This window comes from Cherax quadricarinatus, chromosome 19 (assembly GCF_038502225.1).
Source record: "Cherax quadricarinatus isolate ZL_2023a chromosome 19, ASM3850222v1, whole genome shotgun sequence".
NCBI classification, from domain to species: Eukaryota; Metazoa; Arthropoda; class Malacostraca; order Decapoda; family Parastacidae; genus Cherax; species Cherax quadricarinatus.
The window spans coordinates 35819409-35842234 of record NC_091310.1 but is presented as its reverse complement, the minus strand read 5'-3'; the positions used below and the strand labels follow the sequence as shown (position 1 = coordinate 35842234).

Below are 22826 nucleotides of genomic sequence, written 5' to 3'. Positions count from 1 at the left end.
TTCTTCTCACTGCATTTTCCCTCATTCACATTTCGTATTTGTTTACTTTATATATCTTAAATCCCTTGCCCTTAAATGTCCTCATTATCCCTCTCCTTTCTCCAATACATTCCTAAAATTTCATCAGAACTCTTTAAAACTTTCTTATAATTACCTAATTTTAGCAGTGTTATTTTCCTTTGGCATCCCCTTGTTCAAAAATATATTATGACAAAATAAAATGCAAACAGATGAGAAATCTATTATGTTATATAGTGTCAAATGTATTACTTACCTCAGCTGTTGGCCAAGCATAGTTCATATCGCCCCGTAAATGCTTGGATGACATAACATCATATGCTCCCCCATATGCCTGATAAAATTATTCAAATATAAATAATAATGGTTAAATTAAAGGTATAAATGTAGACGCTAGCATCCCATGAAAAACATATACACGGAATAAGGTACAGAAAGAGAATAGTTAGGGCTAGATAAACCATTTATGAATGCAAACAAGGAAAGGCAAAATGACCAATACACAAGTTGTAGTTGCTTCAGTGCAGAAAGCCTTGCTTAACATAATGGGTAGGTTAAAATAATATCACTTTATTTACCATTTTATCCTCAACGCTTGAGATATGTAGATTTTTTTTTTTTCAACAAGTCGGCCGTCTCCCACCGAGGCAGGGTGACCCAAAAAAGAAAGAAAATCCCCAAAAAGAAAATACTTTCATCATCATTCAACACTTTCACCACACTCACACATTATCACTGTTTTTGCAGAGGTGCTCAGAATACAACAGTTTAGAAGCATATACGTATAAAGATACACAACATATCCCTCCAAACTGCCAATATCCCAAACCCCTCCTTTAAAGTGCAGGCATTGTACTTCCCATTTCCAGGACTCAAGTCCGACTATATGAAAATAACCGGTTTCCATGAATCCCTTCACTAAATATTACCCTGCTCACACTCCAACAGATCGTCAGGTCCCAAGTATCATTCGTCTCCATTCACTCCTATCTAACACGCTCACGCACGCTTGCTGGAAGTCCAAGCCCCTCGCCCACAAAACCTCCTTTACCCTCTCTCTCCAACCCTTTTGAGGACGACCCCTACCCCTCCTTCCTTCCCCTATAGATTTATATGCTTTCCATGTCATTCTACTTTGATCCATTCTCTCTAAATGACCAAACCACCTCAACAACCCCTCTTCTGCCCTCTGACTAATACTTTTATTAACTCCACACCTTCTCCTAATTTCCACACTCCGAATTTTCTGCATAATATTTACACCACACATTGCCCTTAGACAGGACATCTCCACTGCCTCCAACCGTCTCCTCGCTACTGCATTTACCACCCAAGCTTCACATCCATATAAGAGTGTTGGTACCACTATACTTTCATACATTCCCTTCTTTGCCTCCATAGATAGCGTTTTTTGACTCCACATATACCTCAACACACCACTCACCTTTTTTTACTCATCAATTCTATGATTAACCTCATCCTTCATAAATCCATCTGCCGACACGTCAACTCCCAAATATCTGAAAACATTCACTTCTTCCATACTCCTCCTCCCCAATTTGATATCCAATTTTTCTTTATCTAAATCATTTGATACCCTCATCACCTTACTCTTTTCTATGTTCACTTTCAACTTTCTACCTTTACACACATTCCCAAACTCATCCACTAACCTTTGCAATTTTTCTTTAGAATCTCCCATAAGCACAGTATCATCAGCAAAAAGTAACTGTGTCAATTCCCATTTTGAATTTGATTCCCCATAATTTAATCCCACCCCTCTCCCGAACACCCTAGCATTTACTTCTTTTACAACCCCATCTATAAATATATTAAACAACCATGGTGACATTACACATCCCTGTTTAAGACCTACTTTTACCGGGAAGTAGTCTCCCTCTCTTCTACACACCCTAACCTGAGCCTCACTATCCTCATAAAAACTCTTAACAGCATTTAGTAACTTACCACCTATTCCATATACTTGCAACATCTGCCACATTGCTCTCTGCCAATCCCTAGGTACCTTCCCCTCTTTCATACATTTATTAAACAAAAGTACCAACCACTCCAACACTATATCCCCCCCTTCTTTTAACATTTATGTCATGATCCCATCAGTTCCAGCTGCTTTATCCCCTTTCATTCTACGTAATGCCTCACGTACCTCCACCACACTTTACATTCTGCTCTTCTTCACTCCTAAAAGATGGTATACCTCCCTGGCCAGTGCATGAAATTACCGCCTCCCTTTCTTTCTCAACATTTAAAAGTTGCTCAAAATATTCTTGCCATCTACTTAATACCTCCCGCTCACCATCTACAAACTCCCCCTACTCTGTTTTTAACTGACAAATCCATACTTTCTTAACTTGTTTAACTCACTCCAAAATTTCTTGACAGTGCCTCTCCCACTCTATCATCTGCTCTCCTTTTGCACTCTCTTCACCTTTCTTTTACTCTCCATATACTCTGCTCTTCTTATAACACTTCTGCTTTGTAAAAACCTCTCATAAGCTACCTTTTTCTCTTTTATCACACCCTTTACTTCATCATTCCACCAATCACTCCTCTTTCCTCCTGCCCCCACCCTCCTATAACCACAAGCGTCTGCCCCACATTCTAATACTGCATTTTTAAAACTATTCCAACCCTCTTCAACCCCCCCACTACTCATCTTTGCACTAGCCCACCTTTCTGCCAATAGTCGCTTGTATCTCACCCGAACTTCCTCCTCCCTTAGTTTATACACTTTCACCTCCCTCTTACTTGTTATTGCCACCTTCCTCTTTTCCCATCTACCTCTTACTCTAACTGTAGCTACAACTAAATAATGATCACTGTAGCTACAACTAAATAATGATCCAATATATCAGTTGCCCCTCTATAAACATGTACATCCTGGAGCCTACCCATCAACCTTTTATCCACCAATACATAATCTAACAAACTACTTTCATTACGTGCTACATCATACCTTGTATATTTATTTATCCTCTTTTTCATAAAATATGTATTACTTATTACCAAATTTCTTTCTACACATAGCTCAATTAAAGGCTCCCCATTTACATTTACCCCTGGCACCCCAAATTTACCTACTACTCCCTCCATAACATTTTTACCTACTTTAGCATTGAAATCCCCAACCACCATTACTCTCACACTTGATTCAAAACTCCCCACGCATTCACTCAACATTTCCCAAAATCTCTCTCTCTCTCTTCTACACTTCTCTTTTCTCCAGGTGCATACACGCTTACTATAAGCCACTTTTCACATCCAATCTTTATTTTACTCCACATAATCCTTGAATTAATACATTTGTAGTCCCTCTTTTCCTTCCATAGCTTATCCTTCAACATTATTGCTACTCCTTCTTTAGCTCTAACTCTATTTGAAACCTTTGACCTAATCCCATATATTCCTCTCCATTGAAACTCTCCCACCCCCTTCAGCTTTGTTTCACTTAAAGCCAGGACATGCAGTTTCTTCTCATTCAAAACATCCACAATCATCTCTTTCTTATCATTTGCACAACATCCACGCACATTCAGACTTCCCACTTTGACAATTTTCTTCTTATTCTTTTTAGTAATCTTTACAGGAAAAGGGGTTACTAGCCCATTGTTCCCGGTACAGTATTTTAGTTGACTTTTACAACACGCATGGCTTAAAAATAATATAATATAATATAATATAATATAATAATTTTTTTTTTCAACAAGTCGGCCGTCTCCCACCGAGGCAGGGTAACCCAAAAAAGAAATAAAATCCCCAAAAAGAAAATACTTTCATCATTATTCAACACTTTCACCACACTCACACATTATCACTGTTTTTGCAGAGGTGCTCAGAATACAACAGTTTAGAAGCATACACATATAAAGATACACAACATATCCCTCCAAACTGCCAATATCCCAAACCCCTCCTTTAAAGTGCAGGCATTGTACTTCCCATTTCCAGGACACAAGTCCGACTATATGAAAATAACCGGTTTCCCTGAATCCCTTCACTAAATATTACCCTGCTCATGTGGCAGGAAAGACCATGACCATAGCTGTTTTCTGCCCACATATACCTTATTTTTACAGATGCCAAAAAGAAACTCCTCAATTTTTTATATCTTCAACATGTAGTATCAGTGTGGCAAAAATAATGGATTAACAGCAGTTTTATTAACAACACTGTAATGATTTTAGCAAATCTTGTCACAGGATATCATGTCATTTTTAATGATAAGAAATCTTAATCTTGTACCCATTTATTGTCCATAACTTTTATGCAGCAGTTGGAGACCTGTGGCATTTTTTTTTTTATACTACTGTTGAAGTTTTTAACACTGGCAGTTTCCCACTGAGGCAGGGTAAGCCCCCCCCCCCAAAAAAAAAAAACATTAACCGTCATTCTTTTGTCCACAGAAATGTGTGGACGTCACAGTTCACCCTCTAAACTGTAGCATCCTTTCCCCTTTATTTAGAGTGCAGGCGCTCTACTTCTGTAAATTATTAATTTTAATTCTTGTACTATCCTTTTGCCGTAATGTATACAGCATGTATTTTGGTAGGTGAAAAGTGACAATACTCTTACTTACTTTTCTAGTAATAATTGTAATTTTTGGAACAGTTGCTTCAGCAAATGCAAATAAAAGTTTAGCACCATGACGAATAATTCCACCATATTCTTGAGCAGTTCCTGGCAAGAAGCCTGGTACATCCACAAATGTCACAAGAGGAATATTAAATGCATCACAGAATCTCACAAATCTTGCTCCTTTCACAGAGGAATTGATATCTAAACACCCTGTGAAAAGAATAAAATTTAAATGAAAAACACTCAACTGAATAACCTCAACAGGTTTAGTTCACTTCAAATAAATTAATGAACCTAAAAACACAAGGAAATAAAGCATTAAACAAAATTAACCATATTATGAGACTGAATGAAATCCTTTTGTCCACTATAAAATATTATTACTCATGGGAAGAGCACTAAACCCATAAGGGTCATACAGCATCTAGGGGATTGGAAAGCATTCAGGCTTGATTCAAAGAACTGGACCAATGATCTAATTCCTTAGATCAAGAATCCCTCACCAGCATATTACAAAAAGATCTATACAGTGGACCCCCGGTTAACGATATTTTTTCACTCCAGAAGTATGTTCAGGTGCCAGTACTGACCGAATTTGTTTCCATAAGGAATATTGTGAAGTAGATTAGTCCATTTCAGACCCCCAAACATACACGTACAAACGCACTTACATAAATACACTTACATAATTGGTCGCATTCGGAGGTGATCGTTATGCGGGGGTCCACTGTAGTTTATAATACATTGTTTTTAATGGGAGTGGATATTCAGAACCACAGTGGTTAATTTTCCCATAAATGAACTGTCACTATCACTCCTTCCTCTTCCTAAAATTTTCTAATTGTATCTACTGTAGCATCACTTGGTGTTTACAGTAGTTTGATCCACCAGTGTGGTGATAATACAAGTGTGGAATTATGCATTAATGTTTAAAATACTTGCACTCAAATCCTAAAATTAGTCACTAAACTGTTTGGACAGAATTTTATAAGAACAAATGTGTATACATTATCAACAACGGATCTTATCCATCATCTTTTTTTTTTTTTAAACCTTTCACTACCCAGAGCCCTGAAATTAAAACCGCTCAAGTGCCCACATTTATAAAAAAAAATTATTTCTTCTGAAACGGTAAGAGAATTTTCCTGAGGGTAATAACTAACTCTAACTCTAACTCCCTCTCTCTAACTCACTCTAACTCATTCACTCACTCTCTCTCTAACTCACTCTCTCTCTCTAACTCACTCACTCTCTCTCTCTCTCACACACAAAAAAAAAATTAATAGAAAATTTATGGAATTACACAGGTACAAAGTTAGGGATCAGGAGGCATTTTAGGCATCGGTGATTTTGCCAACTTTGAGTCTTATTGCTCAATTTGACCAAATTTTTTAGCTATTTTGTAAGTATGCATTCTGCTCAATCGATTAAGTACAAAAAACCACCCATTCAATTATCAAAACTATCTTATAAAGTGCAATTAATTCAGTAATTTGGCCAGTTTTATGTAAAATAAAAAAATCCAATTTAACCCTTTCAGGGTTGGTGCCGTACTAGTACGGCTTGCATGCCAGAGTTGGTGCTGTACTAGTATGCATAAATTCTAGCGCCTTCAAATCTAGCGAGAGAAAGCTGGTAGTCCTACATATAAAAGAATGGGTCTATGTGGTCAGTGTGTGCAGTATAAAAAAATCCTGCAGCACACAGTGCATAATGAAAAAAAAAAAAAAAACTTGGACTGTATTTTTGGACAGCGACTGTATTTTTAGTAAGTCCTTTTCTGGGGTTACTTCCCTTCTTCTTTTAATGGTTTAAAAAACTCTCTTAGAGTCAATTGAGTTTCTGAGGTCATTACAAAGCACCTTTCAAACAGAGCTTTTGTGTACAGTTTCTTAAAGTTGGAAATAACCTGCTGGTCCATGGGCTGCAGGAGAGGAGTGGTATTAGGAGGCAAAAACTTCACCTTAATGAAGCTCATGTCCCCATAAAGTCGCTCTGCCACAGCGACTTTGCACTGTATTTTCATATGCTATTTATGGTTGTATTCTAGTTTTCCTGGTCTCATTTTATAGAATGGAAGACATTATAGAAATTGAGATGATTTTGATTGGTTTCACAAAGAAAAGTACCTTGAAATTGAGCTCAAAGTAGCAGAAATGTTCGATTTTTGCCAAAGTTCAAAAGTAAACAAATCATGCCACATGTCCAATACACGTCAACTGGCGAGTCTAATATTCTTTCACAAGTGTGGTGATATTATTTATACCATATCTACACTAATGCAGTAGACTGCATAACAGTAAATCTTCTATTTTTTGTGAGAATAAAAATTCAAAGTGGAAAGTAAAATAAATGTAACAGAGGCCTGGGGATGTGACTAATGAACAGAGGAAATGTTATTTTAGTGCCAGGAATGTCTGTCTTGTTTATTCTGAACCCTATTTGGAAATTGACATCTTTTGAAATTTGTGTGAAACTGGCAAAATTGCCACTTTCTTACCATTTTATTGGGTAGTTGAAATCAGTAAATGGGTGGTTTCTTGCACTCATTCGGTAGAAAAATGGAGTTCTAGCGAAACAGTTATTGTTTTTGTCGACTGGTACATTGGAATTGGCCGAAAATAGGGCTCAAAGTGGGTGAAATCGCCAATGCGTAAACATCAAGACCACTAACTTCGTGAGAGCATAATTCCCTAAGTTTTCCGTCAAATTTCTTACTTTTGGTGTCATTATGATCAGGAAAAGATTTCCCCTCTCATTTCATAAGAAAAAATATTTTTTTTTTTTTCAAAAATTTCCGACCCTGAGAACTAAGTTTAGGAGAGGGCCTACTGACCCTGAAAGGGTTAAAACAATCTAAAATAAACACTGTAGACATTCCAGGCACTAAAACATTTCCTCTGTGCAACAATCACGTTCCCAGGCCTCTCCTATATAACACTTGCCTTTCATTTTGAATACATCACAAAAATATCAAAGATTTACCCTATTTCTTGCATAGTAAAATACGTACGAGGAATGACTGGTCATGGTTTATGGGTGTCAAAATAACAATCAAATCTAGTAAATATGTCTTCCATTCTATAAAATGAGACCAAGAAAACTAGAATACAACAATAAATACCATACGAAAATACAGTGCAAAGTCGCTGTTTTATTCCAAAAACACAGTCAAAGTTTTTTTTTCTCATTACGCACTGTGTGCTGCAGGATTTTTTTTATACTGCGCACACTGACCACATAGACCCATTCTTTCATATGTAGGCCTACCAGCTTTCTCTCATTAGATTTGAAGGTACTGGAATTTAAGCGTACTAGTACGTCAAAAACCCTGGGTCGTAAGCCGTACTAGTACGGCCAAAACCCTCAAAGGGTTAAATAACAAACAAGGTCAGTTTTGTTTTTCCCATCAATAAACATTTAAAATTTACCACTCCATAACCTATGTCTAGTTTTAAGAAGTCTAAACCATTAGGATTAGTCTGCCTAAAATACTCATGCATGCTAGTGGCTTTCTTTGTGCTTAACAATACTTTATTACATGTAAACTACAGTTTGTATACTACACAGAGAAATAAAAATTTTGAATTTTGAATCATGTACCAAGTGAGGCAAGATTCTTTTTATACTGTGCAAACTCGCCACACAGACCCATTCTCTCATACCTGGGCTAAAATTTACACCTTGCAGCTTAATCTGGGCGAGCTGAACTCATGATTATAACTATGTGAAGGACCCCTGGCCTCAATGACGTAGCTCTACATGACGGCCACTGAAAGGTTTAACCCTTTCAGTGTCAAGACCCCTGATCCTTAACCCTTTGACTGTCGCAACCCCCAATCCTGAGGTGTCTCCTGGTGTCGCAAAATTTAAAAAAAAAAAAATTATTTTTTCTTATGAAATGATAGAGAATCTTTTCCCAATTGTAATGACACCAAAAAAATGAAATTTGATGGAAAACTGACGGAATTATGCTCTTGCGAAATTAGCGACCTCGGCGCTGTTTACAAATCAGCGATTTCGCCCACTTTGAGCCCTATTTTCGGCTAATTCCATTGTTCCAGTCGCCCAAACTCATAGCTATTTCTTTAGAACTCCATTTTTTCTATCGATTGAGTACAAGAAACTGCCCATTTACCGATTTCAACTACCTAATAATGTGGTCAGAAATTTGCAATTTGGCCAATTTCACGAAAACTAAAAAATATGACAATTTCAAAATAAGGTCCAGAATGAACAATGCAGACATTCCTGGCTCTAAAATAACATTTTCTTTGCTCATCAGTCATGTCTCCAGGCCCCTCTGATATTACTCTTGCTTTCTATTTTGAATTTTTATTCAAACAAAAAATAGAAGACTTACTATTATGCAGACTACTGCAATACTGTAATAATTGTATAAATAACATCAACCCATTCATGACTGCATATTAGAATGGCTAGTTGGACATTTATTGGACAATGGCATCATTTGTTTACTTTTGAACACTGGCAAAAATCAAACATTTCCCCTACTTTGAGCTCCATTTCTAGGTTCTTTTTATAGTAAAATCAATCAAAATCACCTCTATTTCTATAATATGTTTTCCATTCTATCAAATGAGACCAAGAAAACGAGAATACAACCATAAATACTATACGAAAATAGACCACAAAGTCGGCATTTTAATTAAAAAAAAAAAAAACTGTCGGAGTTTTTTTTTTCTCATTATGCACTGCGTGCTCCAGGATTTTTTTTATATGGTGCACACTGACCACACAGACCCATTCTCTCACATGTGGGCCTACCAGCTTTCTCCTGCTTGATTTGAAGCCGCTAGAATTTATGAGTATACATGTACATGTATATACGTCAAACACGGTACCTCGTAAGACGTATATATACGGCCGCGACAGTCAAAGGGTTAACTCACTCTATGTCGATTAAAAACAAAAAATTACCTTTTCTTAAGAAATAGAGAATCTTTCCCCGATGGTAGACACCAAAAGTATGAAATTTGATAGAAAACTTACGGAATTACGCTCTCGCGAAGTTAGCGATCTTGGCGATATTTACGCACTGGCGATATCGCCTACTTTGAGCCCTTTTTACAGCCAATTCCATTGTTCCAGTTGACTAAAATCATAGCTATTTCACTAGAACTCCATTTGTTGTATCGAGTGAGTACAAGAAACCGCCCACTTACTGATTTCAACTACCCAGTAAAGTGGTCAGAAACTGGCAATTTGGGCAATTTCACACAAATTTCAAAATATGCCAATTTCAAAATAGGGTCCAGAATAAACAAGGAAGACATTCCTGGTACTAAAATAACATTTTCTCTGCTCATTTGTCACGTCTCCCGGCCCCTCTTATATTACTCTTGCTTTCCATTTTGAATTTTTATTCTCACAAAAAACAGATTTACTGTTATGCAGACTACTGCATTTTATAATAATTGTATAAATAATGTCAACCCACTCGTGACTGTGTATTAGACTAGCCAGTTGGACACATATTGGACATTTGTTTACTCTTGAACATTGGCAAAAATCAAACATTTCCACTACTTTGAGCTCAATTTCAAAGTACTTTTCATCATGAAACCAATCATAATCATCTCCATTTCTGTAATATATTTTCCATTCTATCAAATGAAACCAAGGAAACAAGAATACAACCACAAATACCATACAAAAATACACCGCAAAATCGGTTTTAAACCAAAAACTTGGTCGGAGTTTTTTTTCTCATTATGCACTGCGTGCTGCAGGATTTTTTTATAGCGCACACTGACCACGCAGACCCATTCTTTCATATGTAGGACTACCAGCTTTCTTCCCCCAAATCTGAAGGAGCTAGAATTTTGGCAAAGTACTACGGGACCAACATTGGCTATCAAACAGTAGTACTATGGGACCGACACTGAAAGGGTTAAGTAACTTAGCATGCTAAGTATCACATTTAAAGATGCAAGTTCAATACAACTAACCTGCTGCAGATTTGGGTTGGTTGCCAATAATGCCAATTGTGCGACCATTCATGCGTGCAAATCCAACAATTATATTTTTTGCATAATTAGGCATAATTTCAAAAAAATCTCCCTCATCCACAATGCTCTCAACCACATCTAGCATGTTGTATGCAGCTGTTGATTCTAGCGGGACAACAGTGTCCAATCCAGGTACATCACGATCCCTGTAAAAGTTTCTAACAATCAACATAGGCCGTACATAAAATAGCATATACTACTGTATAATTATAACATACAAATAAAATTGGACCTCTTTCAAATAAATTAAAATTTAATTATTTTAATGAAATGCATTTTGAAATATACAGCCATATCACTATACTGTTTAAAGCTGAACCACTTAACCATGGGTCATCACACTGTCTGATAGGGGATGGTTCTTGATTATTCTGAGGCAAATAACCCATGAAAGTTCTTAAGTTGAGAAGAGCATGAATATCATTTCGGAAAGCTTTATGAGCAACCCCAGACAGTGTAGTGTGAGTGCGTGCTCCACCCAGTTCCTCCTGGGTTACATCCTCATTGGTGACTGCCTTCACTACATCTGGACCAGTAATGAAGAGGTAGGAGCTGTCCTCAACCATGAATGTAAAGTCTGTCAAGGCAGGTGAGTACACTGCACCACCTGCACATGGGCCCATAATCAGGGAGATCTGTTGAATTATAAGAGGTATTAAAATTTTGTTTGATGTTAGTAAGGTCTGCTTCCTCAACAATAATGTATATAAAGCAACTTTTAAAATAATAGGCTAAATGCTTCAAATTTCACTGCATAATTTGCGTTTTTACTTACACTACACACACAAAACAAACATACCTGAGGAATGACTCCTGAAGCCATAACATTGCGTTGGAAGATATCAGCATAACCAGCCAGCGACTCAACACCTTCTTGAATCCTAGCTCCACCTGAGTCATTCAAACCAATAACTGGAGCCCCTACAAGCATAGCCTGGTCCATGATCTGAAAAAAAAAAAGTAAATTTTTATCTACACTAGGGTTTTCCTTTGGTCAGATAAAAATAATGAAGGTCATAATTGAGGATTATACTATTACTTTTACCACTACTAGTACTACTACTTACTACCTCATTACTACCACTACCACTACTGCTACTACTTCTACAACTACCACCTCCATACTCCTTTCCTTCCCCCCCCCCACACCTTACCATGCTGCCTTCTAGCCTTTTCTACTTTTCTTGCCCCAGTTGTGACTTGCAAATGATCCAGGATGGAATGAAATGTTGCCACAAGGTTCCTCTCATAAGTGCAAGTTTCAGGTGAAAAAGAGGGCATTTTACACCATGCAATGTAGTTCTACCACATTTCCTTGAAATATTGTATAGAATTCTGACCTATATATAATGAACATTACAGGATTATAGTGTTGTATTGTCTATTGTGTTTTAAAATAGTGAATATTTTGGCTAGAGCCTAGTACACAATGGATACTAGTAGTATTTCTTCGTAGATTTGATATCCACAGTGCCTCTCAACTACATGAATATCAAGGTTCTACTACACTGTACTTCTTTACTCAGTAAACTGCATACAGTGCGTGAGCGTGTTAGATAGGAGTGAATGGAGATGAATGGTACTTGGGACCTGACGATCTGTTGGAGTGTGAGCAGGGTAATATTTAGTGAAGGGATTCTGGGAAACCGGTTATTTTCATATAGTCGGACTTGAGTCCTGGAAATGGGAAGTACAATGCCTGCACTTTAAAGGAGGGGTTTGGGATATTGGCAGTTTGGAGGGATATGTTGTGTATCTTTATATGTGTATGCTTCTAAACTGTGTATTCTGAGCACCTCTGCAAAAACAGTGATAATGTGCGAGTGTGGTGAAAATGTTGAATGATGATGAAAGTATTTTCTTTTTGGGGATTTTCTTTCTTTTTTGGGTCACCCTGCCTCGGTGGGAGACGGCCGACTTGTTGAAAAAAAAAAATAATTACTGAAAATTAGATGATGATGTGGGGTCACTGAATCTATAATTCAGAAGGCTGGGGAGGGGTTGAATAAGTGATTTGAGCATTTAGAGAGGATGGAGCAGGATAGGATGACTAAGAGGTGTATAAATTAGGGAGGGAAGGAAGAGTAGGGATCATCCTAGGAAGAGTTGAAGGGAGGGGATAAAGAATGAATTGAGTGCCATGGACTTCAGCATCCAGAAGGCTTGTGTGAGCATGTTTGATCAGAGCAGAGACAAGTGATTTTTATGGCTTGATGTGCTGTTGGACCATAAGCAAGGTAACATTTAAGAAGAGATTCAGGAAACCCATTACTCGAACTGTAGATCAGGAGAGAAGCACAGTGACTGCACTATGAGGAAGGGATGGAGATGTTGCAGCTCAAAAGCATCATTTGAACTGTAATATCTGTACACTTCTGGGATGATAACTGGTGAACGTTTACTTTTTATTTTTGGAATGGGGGAGAGAAAGAGGAAGGAATACTAAAAAGGACTTGCATACCCTGACAACACTAGATGAAACTGGTCAGTCGTCACGAGAGGTCACAGGCCCTGAGCTGCTTTGGGGATTAGTGTGGACAGTTACAAAGCCATGGCTTGCTGCAGTGTTTTAAAATCTGAGGTTGGAGTGTTGAAGGAGGAGGTCCCACTTCTCCGGGAGGAAATTAGGAGGCTGAAGGTTCACCTCGATGGGTTTAGGAGTGAGTGTGAGGTGGCTGGAGTGGTTGAGGGGAATGAGGCTACCAGCAGTGAGGTGCAGTCCAGCACCTGCTACAAGTGGTGAGTGGTTCCCAGTAATGGGAGGAGCATCAAAATATGGAAAGTTAAGAGAGAAGATCTGAAGGTAGGAAATCGCTTCTCTGTTCTTCAGGATGAGTGTACTTCAGTGACCAGTGACGGTAAAGGTACTATTTCCCCTGCTAACAGAGGTAAGCAAATTCTTGTGGCTGGTGATGCACAGCTAAGATATATGAACTGTTCTTTCTGTAAATGGAATAAGAAAGTGAGAGAGTGTGCTTCCCTAGAGCTAGTGTTGGTGACAAAGTCAATAGGTTGGATAACATCATGTCAGGTAATGGGAACAAGCCCATTATCTGTCTCAGTGCTGGTGGAAATGATATTGAGAAGGGTAGGAGAGAAGAGCTGCTAGATAATACAGGTCAGCTATAGATTTAATTAAGTCTAAGGAAGGGGTCCCAATCATATGTAGCATCTTGCCTAGAAGGGGAGTGGGCAATGAATGGTTGTCTAGGGCAACTGGTGTAAATTGCTGGCTAGACAGATACTTACTGCAATGAACTTGCAATCCCATTCATTGATAACTGGGACAACTTTTATGGCAAACATGAAATGTATAAAAGGGATGGAGTACATCTCTCTGGGGGCAGGAGTGGTAGCACTTGTGAACTCAGTCGAGAAGGCCATTGCTGACATGTCTAGGATTTTAAACTGATAGAAGATAGAGGTATGGGCGTGTGTGGGAAACAGTCAGGTTGCAACACTAGGGTTGAAAACAGTAAGTGTATAAAAGACATTCATCCTAAAGTTATAAATAAAGACAATGGATCAGGTCAGCAAACAAAGGGAGACAGCAGAGGGCAGCAAGAGACTAACTCCCTTAAGGTTTACTATACTAATAGCAGGAGTGTAAGAAATAAGACAGATGAGCTAAGATTAATTGCAAGTGCAGGAAACAGACATTATTGCTATAACAGAGACCTGACTCAATCTGAAAGATAGAGAGATGCCTTCTGTATGTCACATACAAGGCTATAAATTATTCCACACTGATAGGGTCAACGGGAAGGGTGGTGGAGTAGCAATGTATGTCAAGGACAATTTAAATTGTGTTAAATAAGATATAAAATTAGAAGCATCAGCCACTGAATCTGTTTGGTTACAGCTTCTTGAGTGCCGTGAAAAACTAATCTTGGGTGTGATTTACAGGCCCCCAAATCTTGATAGGGAGTGCAGTAAACTTCTATGGGACGAAATTTGTAAGGCATCTACATATGAAAATGTTGTGCTAGTGGGAGATTTCAACTTCAGACAAAGTGACTGGAGCAATTTGACAGGAAATTTAGAGTCAAGTGACTTTCTTGATACAGTTCAGGACTTTTCTAAAACAGTTTGTGACAGAACCAACTAGAGGAAATAACCTGCTTGACTTGGTTCTTGCCAGCAGGGAATCGCTAATTAATAATCTTGAGGTTAATGATGAGCTTAGGGAAAGTGATCACAAATCACTGTTTTAATGTCATGAAATTACCCTAATAATGGCAATCAAGTGTCTGTCCCTGACTTCTGCTTGGCTGACTTCACAGGACTGAAAAATTACCTGGGAGGGCTGAACTGGAATGACCTGACTATGGGTCAGGTAGGTGATGATGGTTGCCAGTATGACATTTTCCAGAGCATAGTTCTAGCTGCTCAGATAACTTATGTTCCAAATACAGAAATCAGATCAAACAAAAACAATCCTAAATGGATGAACAATAGATTAAAACATCTCACTGGTCAAAAGAGAGGTATATACAGGCAAAATAAAAGAGGAGAGGGGCAATTAAGAAATCACTATATTCAGTTAGAGAAATAAAAAAAAGGGAATAAGAAAAGCAAAAAGAGATTATTAGGTTAAAGTTGCAAGAGAATCGAAGACTAACCCAAAAGGATTCTTTCAGGTATACAGAAGATTAAGGACAAGACAGACCCACTCAAAAGTTACTCGGGTTAGCTCATGGACAGTGATAAGGAAATGTGTAGAATTTTTAACACATACTTCCTCTCAGTTTTTACACAGAAAGATACTAGCAATATTATAGACATAATAAATTATGTATAACAGGAAGATAGTAAACTATGCATGATTAGGGTCACAAGTGACATGGTCCTTAGACAAATAGACAAATTAAAACCTGTTGAAGATTGAGACACTTATGCAGCATATGGGAATCTTTATTCAGGAAACGTTTCGCCACACAGTGGCCTCATCAGTCCAATACAAAGAAGAAGGCGTAAGGAGAGGAGGAGAATGAGGTAATCAGTCCCTCAACCTGGAGTCGATGTGTTCAGTCCATCAATCTTGTAGAATGTACAGCATAGGGCCGTAGACGTGGCTTATGTACTGTAGTGAGGTGAGGTGAAGCAGGCGGAGGCGGGGTCATAGTGGTACCATCCACTAGTCGAAGTAGGTCTTCGTCCAAAGGTTGAACAAGTGTTGAAAAATTCTTTGTAACAAGATCCCTTGATGCTGCAGTGTCTGACAGTTGTGATGAATGGTTTGAAAAACCGATAAGTTGAAGATTGAGACACTTATGCAGCATATGGGAATCGTTATTCAGGAAACGTTTCGCCACACAGTGGCTTCATCAGTCAAATACAAAGAGGAAGGCGTAAGGAGAGGAGGAGAATGAGGTAATCAGTCCCTCAACCTGGAGTCGATGTGTTCAGTCCATCAATCTTGTAGAATGTACAGCATAGGGCCGTAGACGTGGCTTATGTACTGTAGTGAGATGAGGTGAAGCAGGCGGAGGCGGGGTCATAGTGGTACCATCCACTAGTCGAAGTAGGTCTTCGTCCAAAGGTTGAACAAGTGTTGAAGAATTCTTTGTAAGAAGATCCCATGATGCTGCAGTGTCTGACAGTTGTGATGAATGGTTTGAAAAACCGACAAGTTGAAGATTGAGACACTTATGCAGCATATGGGAATCTTTATTCAGGAAACGTTTCGCCACACAGTGGCTTCATCAGTCCAATACAAAGAGGAAGGCGTAAGGAGAGGAGGAGAATGAGGTAATCAGGCCCTCAACCTGGAGTCGATGTGATTACCTCATTCTCCTCCTCTCCTTACGCCTTCCTCTTTGTATTGGACTGATGAAGCCACTGTGTGGCGAAACGTTTCCTGAATAAAGATTCCCATATGCTGCATAAGTGTCTCAATCTTCAACTTGTCGGTTTTTCAAACCATTCATCACAACTGTCAGACACTGCAGCATCATGGGATCTTGTTACAAAGAATTCTTCAACACTTGTTCAACCTTTGGACGAAGACCTACTTCGACTAGTGGATGGTACCACTATGACCCCGCCTCCGCCTGCTTCACCTCACCTCACTACAGTACATAAGCCACGTCTACGGCCCTATGCTGTACATTCTACAAGATTGATGGACTGAACACATCGACTCCAGGTTGAGGGACTGATTACCTCATTCTCCTCCTCTCCTTACGCCTTCCTCTTTGTATTGGACTGATGAAGCCACTGTGTGGCGAAACGTTTCCTGAATAAAGATTCCCATATGCTGCATAAGTGTCTCAATCTTCAACTTGTCGGTTTTTCAAACCATTCATCACAAATTAAAACCTAACAAATCCCCAGGCCCTGATGAACTGTATGCAAGGGTTCTACAGGAATGTAGAGAAGCTTAGCAAACCTTTGGCTAATCTTTTCAACATATCACTACAAACCGGCATGGTGCCAGATAAGTGGAAAATGGCAAATGTGATACCTATTTTCAAAGCAGGTGACAGGTCCTTAGCTTCGAACTATAGACCAATAAGCCTAACCTCCATAGTGGAAAAATTTATGGAATCAATAATTGCTGAGGCAATTCATAGCCATCTTGAAAAGCATAAATTAATCAAAGATTCTCAGCATGGTTTTACAAAAGGGTGTTCCTGCCTTACAAATTTATTAACTTTTTTCACCAAGGTATTTGAGGAGGTAGATCATGGTAATGAATATGATATTGTGTATATGGACTACAGTAAGGCTTTTGACAGATTCCCACATTAGAGACTATTGAGGAAAATTAAGGTACATGGAATAGGAGGAGAATTTTTTTCCTAGAGAGAAGCATGGTTGACAAATAGGCAACAGAGTTTGTATGCATAAATGGGGAGAAATCAGAGAGGGGAAGTGTCACGAGCGGTGTTCCACAGGGTTCAGTGTTGGGCCCCTTCTTGTTCACAATCTACATAAACGACATAGATGAGGGAATAAATAGCGACATAAGCAAGTTTGCCGATGACACCAAAATAGGCTATCGAATTCATTCTGATTAGGACATTACAGCACTCCAGGAAGATTTGAATAGACTGATGCAGTGGTCGGAGAAGTGGCAGATGCAGTTTAATATAAACAAATGCAAAGTTCTAAACATTGGACAGGAAAATAACCATGCCACATATAAACTAAATAATGTAGATCTTAATATTACTGATTGCGAAAAGGATTCGGGAGTTCTGGTTAGCAGTAACGTAAAACCAAGACAACAGTGCATAAGTGTTCACAATAAAGCGAATAGAATCCTTGGCTTCACATCAAAAAGCACAAATAATAGGAGTCCTCAGGTTGTTCTTCAACTCTATATATCTTTGGTTAGGCCTTATCTAGATTATGCTGCACAGTTTTGGTCACAGTATTATAAAATGGATATAAATGCTCTGGAAAAATGTACAAAGGAGGATGAAGAAGTTGATCCCATGAATCAGAAACCTTCCCTATGAGGATAGACTGAGGGTCCTGAATCTGCACTCTCTAGAAAGGCGTAGAGTTAGGGGGGAAATGACTGAGGTGTATAAATGGAAAACAGGAATTAATAAAGGGGATGTAAATAGCGTGCTAAAAATATCTAATACAGAGAGGACTCGCAGCAATGGCTTTAAATTGGAAAAGTTCAGATTCAGGAAGGATATAGGAAAGCACTGGTTTGGTAATAGAGTTGTGGATGCGTGGAACAAACTCTCCAGTACAGTTATAGAGAGTAAAATGTTGTACAGGGTGTGAGTTGGACCTGATTAGCTTGTGCTACTGGGTCAGTTGCCGTGTTCCTTCCTTAACCCTTTCAGGGTCCGTCCCGTAGATCTACGGCTTTTCGGTGAGTGTCCAAACCGTAGATCTACGCCAAAATTCTAGCGCCGTCAAATTTAGCGCGAAAGCGCTCATAGGCCTACATGTGAGAGAATGGGTCTGCGCCGTGAGTGTGCGCCATAAACAAAAAATCTAGGCGCCTGCATAGCATTGTGGGAACGCCGGCTCATTCACCCTTGTTCACCATGCCTCGTCGCAAGTCAGCTCTCACTCCCCGGAAAATTGGGACTCTCCTCTTCCTGTCTGATAGTTCTGACACTGATGGAAGTGGAAATGAAGACGAATTCTACGGCTTTGATAAGTTAGTGACCGAAAATAATGACCAGGATATCAATAATAGTGCAGAAAACCCCGACAATCCTCGACCTTCTACCTCTGGTGTGGGCACTCGTGACTCACGGTCGGGTGTTCCTAAACGTAAGAGAAAACTAATATTTTCCCGTGGCCAGGCCTCTGACTTCAGTAATGACGATGATTCTGACGTGGATTGTGATTTTATTGCGCTCGACGATCATTCGAGTAGTGATAGTGAGGAAACATATTCACCAGTGAAGCGTCGGTATGTTCGCCGCCGCATGCGCTCGGGTAGTGTACCCTATGCTGTGCCCAGGGGACGGAGTACATCCCGTGGCCCTACACCCGTTTTAGGAAGTGATAGTGAGGATGATGTGGCTACACTTGGCATGGATGGGCCACAGGCATCAGTGGATGGTGTTAGTGGTGCTGGTGGTGGTAGTGGCACCGCCATGCGTGACTCACTGTGCCACGCGGGGACCCACGCTGCTGACTCGTCAGTTCAAGGACAAAGCGGAGTGTCACCCACCAGCCCGCCACAACCACAACCACCCGTACAACCAGCCTATGATGTCCAGTATCCACCAGCAAACCGTATCTGGGATTGGCAGCAAAATCCCAATTTTGTTCCCAGCCCTCACCACTTTGATGACTCTCAAAGTGGAATTCTACCTACCTGTCCCCTTGGAACCACAGCCAATGAACTGGAATTCTTTGAATTATTCTTTGACCAGCCATTGATGGAAATTATTGCCAGGGAAAGTAATAAGTATTTTCAGTACACCATGGCAAATACGATCTTATCACCACAGTCAAGACTACACAGGTGGAAAGAGACGACTGTTGCAGAAATGTATTTGCTTTTTGCAACAATAATGCTTATGCCTCACGTCTATAAGCATAATATAAAAGCATACTGGTCCACAGATCGGCTAATTTGTACCCCATCCTTCAGTGAAATAATACCAGTGAAAAGGTTTATCTTACTGTTACGTATGTTGCACTTCTCTGACAAAACCAGGCCTGACAGAAGTGACAGGTTATACAAGATTAGAAATGTTTTCATGTATCTCACACAAAAGTTCAGGATATACTTTTATCCATTCAAGAATCTTGTAATTGACGAGTCTTTGATTTTGTTCAAAGGTAGACTGTCATTCAAGCAGTATATACCGAGCAAGAGGAACCACTTTGGTATAAAATTGTTTGTACTCTGTGATTGTGACAGTGGCCTGGTGTTGGATATTGTTGTATACACGGGTAGTAAAACACTGAAAGATACCAAGATGTTATTGGGTATCTCAGGTGACGTAGTGAGAAACATGATGGCACCTTATCTTGGTAAGGGCCATACATTATATACCGATAACTGGTACACAAGCCCATTACTCAGTGATTTCATGCGAGTGAACAAGACAGATGTGTGGCGGCACAGTGCGTTCTAATCGTAAACATATGCCCAGGCTCAACGCAGGTGTTCGTGGTGATGACGTGCAGGTGTTTACTGCCAATGACATCATGGCATTATGGTGGCATGACAAACGAGATGTCACATTGTTGACAACCATTCACCGTAATGAAATGCAAGACAGTGGCAAAGTTGATCGAGTGACTAATGAACGTATTCGAAAACCAGTGTCAGTGATTGATTATACACAAAACATGCGCTTGGTTGACAAGTGTGACATGCAGATTGGTTTTGTTGACTGTGTTCGTAAGAGTTACAAGTGGTACATAAAACTTTTCTTCCATCTCATGGACATTTCAATGCTGAATGCATATAATATGTACCAAATAAAGACTGGTAACAGACCACCGTATGGTGAATTTTGTTTGTCTGTTGTCAGACAACTCATAACGAAGTACCAGGTAACAACACCTGCAATACAACATGGTCCTCGAATTCATCACAATATACCCAAGCGTTTGAGGAGAGAAGGTGATCATTTCATAATACAGCTTCCTTCAACTCAAAAGAAATTTGCTCAGAAGAGATGCATTGTCTGTGCACAAACAAAACAACGGCAACAAAGACGCAAAGACACTCGGTTTATGTGTGAGGAATGTAAGGTGCCTCTGTGCATGGTGCCTTGTTTCAAGGAGTTCCACAAGCTCCAGCAGTTCTAAAACCATGTCCAGTGATTGTAAATATGTAAATATATGATAGAACATTAGTATTATACAATATTTGTGCATGTTTATTGTAATAAACAACAGTGGTAAACAATAATATGATAATAACTTTAGTGCGGTTATTGTGTTCAATACAGTGAGTATATACGTATATATCAATTATATACAGTATTGGTCTCTCAGGCCCCAAATGTTAGTAGGAATAGAAAAAAATTGGAAAAGAAAAGAAAAAACAACTAAAACAACAAAATAATATAATAGGCGTATGTGGAATTCGTCGATGTTGCCGCCACCACATCATTTTCTATAAACTTCTTGGCACTGTATCTCGGTAAGTAATGATCAGATTCAAATTTTTTTTTGTTTTATTACCTTCACAAAAATATGCTCTTTAATTCTGTAAGAAAAAATAATTTTTTTTTTCAAAATTTCTTGGACACTGGTGCGTGACTTCAGATTTTGGCCTTGGACCCTGAAAGGGTTAAGCGAATGTGACCTGACCTGACTAGGTTGGGGCATTGGCTTAAGCCAGTAGGAGACTTGGACCTGTCTCACATGGGCTAGTAGGCTTGCTGTGGTTTTCCTTCTTTCTTATGTACTTATTTAATTAAAGAGCTAAGGAAAGTGACACATTAAAATATAATAACAGATATAATTGATGTGTTGAATGATGATGAAAGTTTTTTCTTTCCTTTTGGGTCACCCTGCCTCAGTGGGAAACGAATGACATGTTAAAAAAAAAAAAATGTATATCCTACAGATATCACACATCAGTAAACCAGTAAAGGAAGGGAAACCAGTCACACAATCATCTCAACAACTTGTACACAAAGTGGCATTTATGAACACCTTGCTGATAATGTAATCTATAACATATGAGAAGTCACTACATCCAGAGCCCCAGCACTTCATTTATATTAAATGTAAATTATGAAATTTTAGCAATATACATTACTTACCTTGCAAATCTTCTTTGCATGAATGGATGAAAGTGATCCACCAAAGACGGTGAAATCTTGACTGAATATGTACGTCAGCCGTCCATGAATAAAGCCATGACCTGTCACAACTGAATCTCCTGGATACTGAAATATAATAAGTACTTTTAACATACAAATGAACTATATACTCTCCATACATATTTAGTTTTAAATTAGTTTTAATTTAAAAAAAAAAAAACACTTGAAAATTTAAGACATAAAAGATGCAATTAATCCAAAAACTGAAAATGAAAAGATAATGATGTTTCTGTCATTTGCAGTTAGCTGCGAGTAAAGCTTGTAATTTAGCCTTATTCAAATTTCCAAAACATTAATGCACAATTAAACTACATAAACCATTTATGTAATGAACAGCATTCACACCTTTACAAGGCAAATATTGTACCAGGAATCCTAAAAAGGGTCACAAGAGGTAAGAGGTGTTCATAACCAAGAATGGAAAGGTGAGACTTTCTTCTCCATACTATGCTGTCAACATCCTGATAAGTAGGCTATACGTTTGCTTTTATACGCACCAGTAACACATTCAAAAGCTCAACCTATTTCACAAGAGAAAAAATCTTTAAGCTATAACACAGACTTAATCAAGATCACAGCTATAGAATTAAGGTTAGGGCAGGATATACAGTAGATCTGCAAATCTGTCCATCTCCTGCCACAAGGCATTTATTTTTAATTTATATATCCATTATGAATGAATTAGGGGCAAGACAGAAAGTAGGACTGCAAAGAAATGAGGATGATTTAACCCTTTGACTGTTTTGGTTGCATATATACATCTTATGAGCCAGTGTTTCGGACGTATATATACTCAATAATTCTAGCGGCTTCAAATCAAGCAGGAGAAAGCTGGTAGGCCTACATGTGAGAGGATGGGTCTGTGTGGTCAGTGTGCACCACATAAAAAAAATCCTGCAGCACG

At 38.8% G+C, this 22826-nt stretch overlaps 1 protein-coding gene across 3 annotated transcripts in view; it reads right to left on the bottom strand.

Annotated features, from left to right (window-relative positions):
* The window catches only part of LOC128688321 (propionyl-CoA carboxylase beta chain, mitochondrial), a 72498-nt gene that overhangs the window by 10555 nt on the left and 39117 nt on the right, over window positions 1-22826 (bottom strand). For 2 of the 3 annotated variants that reach the window (XM_070086643.1, XM_070086641.1), the window contains 6 exons: window positions 21863-21988; window positions 11446-11592; window positions 10974-11281; window positions 10587-10792; window positions 4616-4824; window positions 275-352 (listed from right to left, as the gene is read on the bottom strand). In XM_070086643.1, the coding sequence (XP_069942744.1) occupies window positions 275-352; window positions 4616-4824; window positions 10587-10792; window positions 10974-11281; window positions 11446-11592; window positions 21863-21988 (1074 nt within the window). The remainder of the gene's footprint in view (window positions 1-274; window positions 353-4615; window positions 4825-10586; window positions 10793-10973; window positions 11282-11445; window positions 11593-21862; window positions 21989-22826) is intronic. The other variant, XM_070086642.1, reaches the window with a different exon arrangement.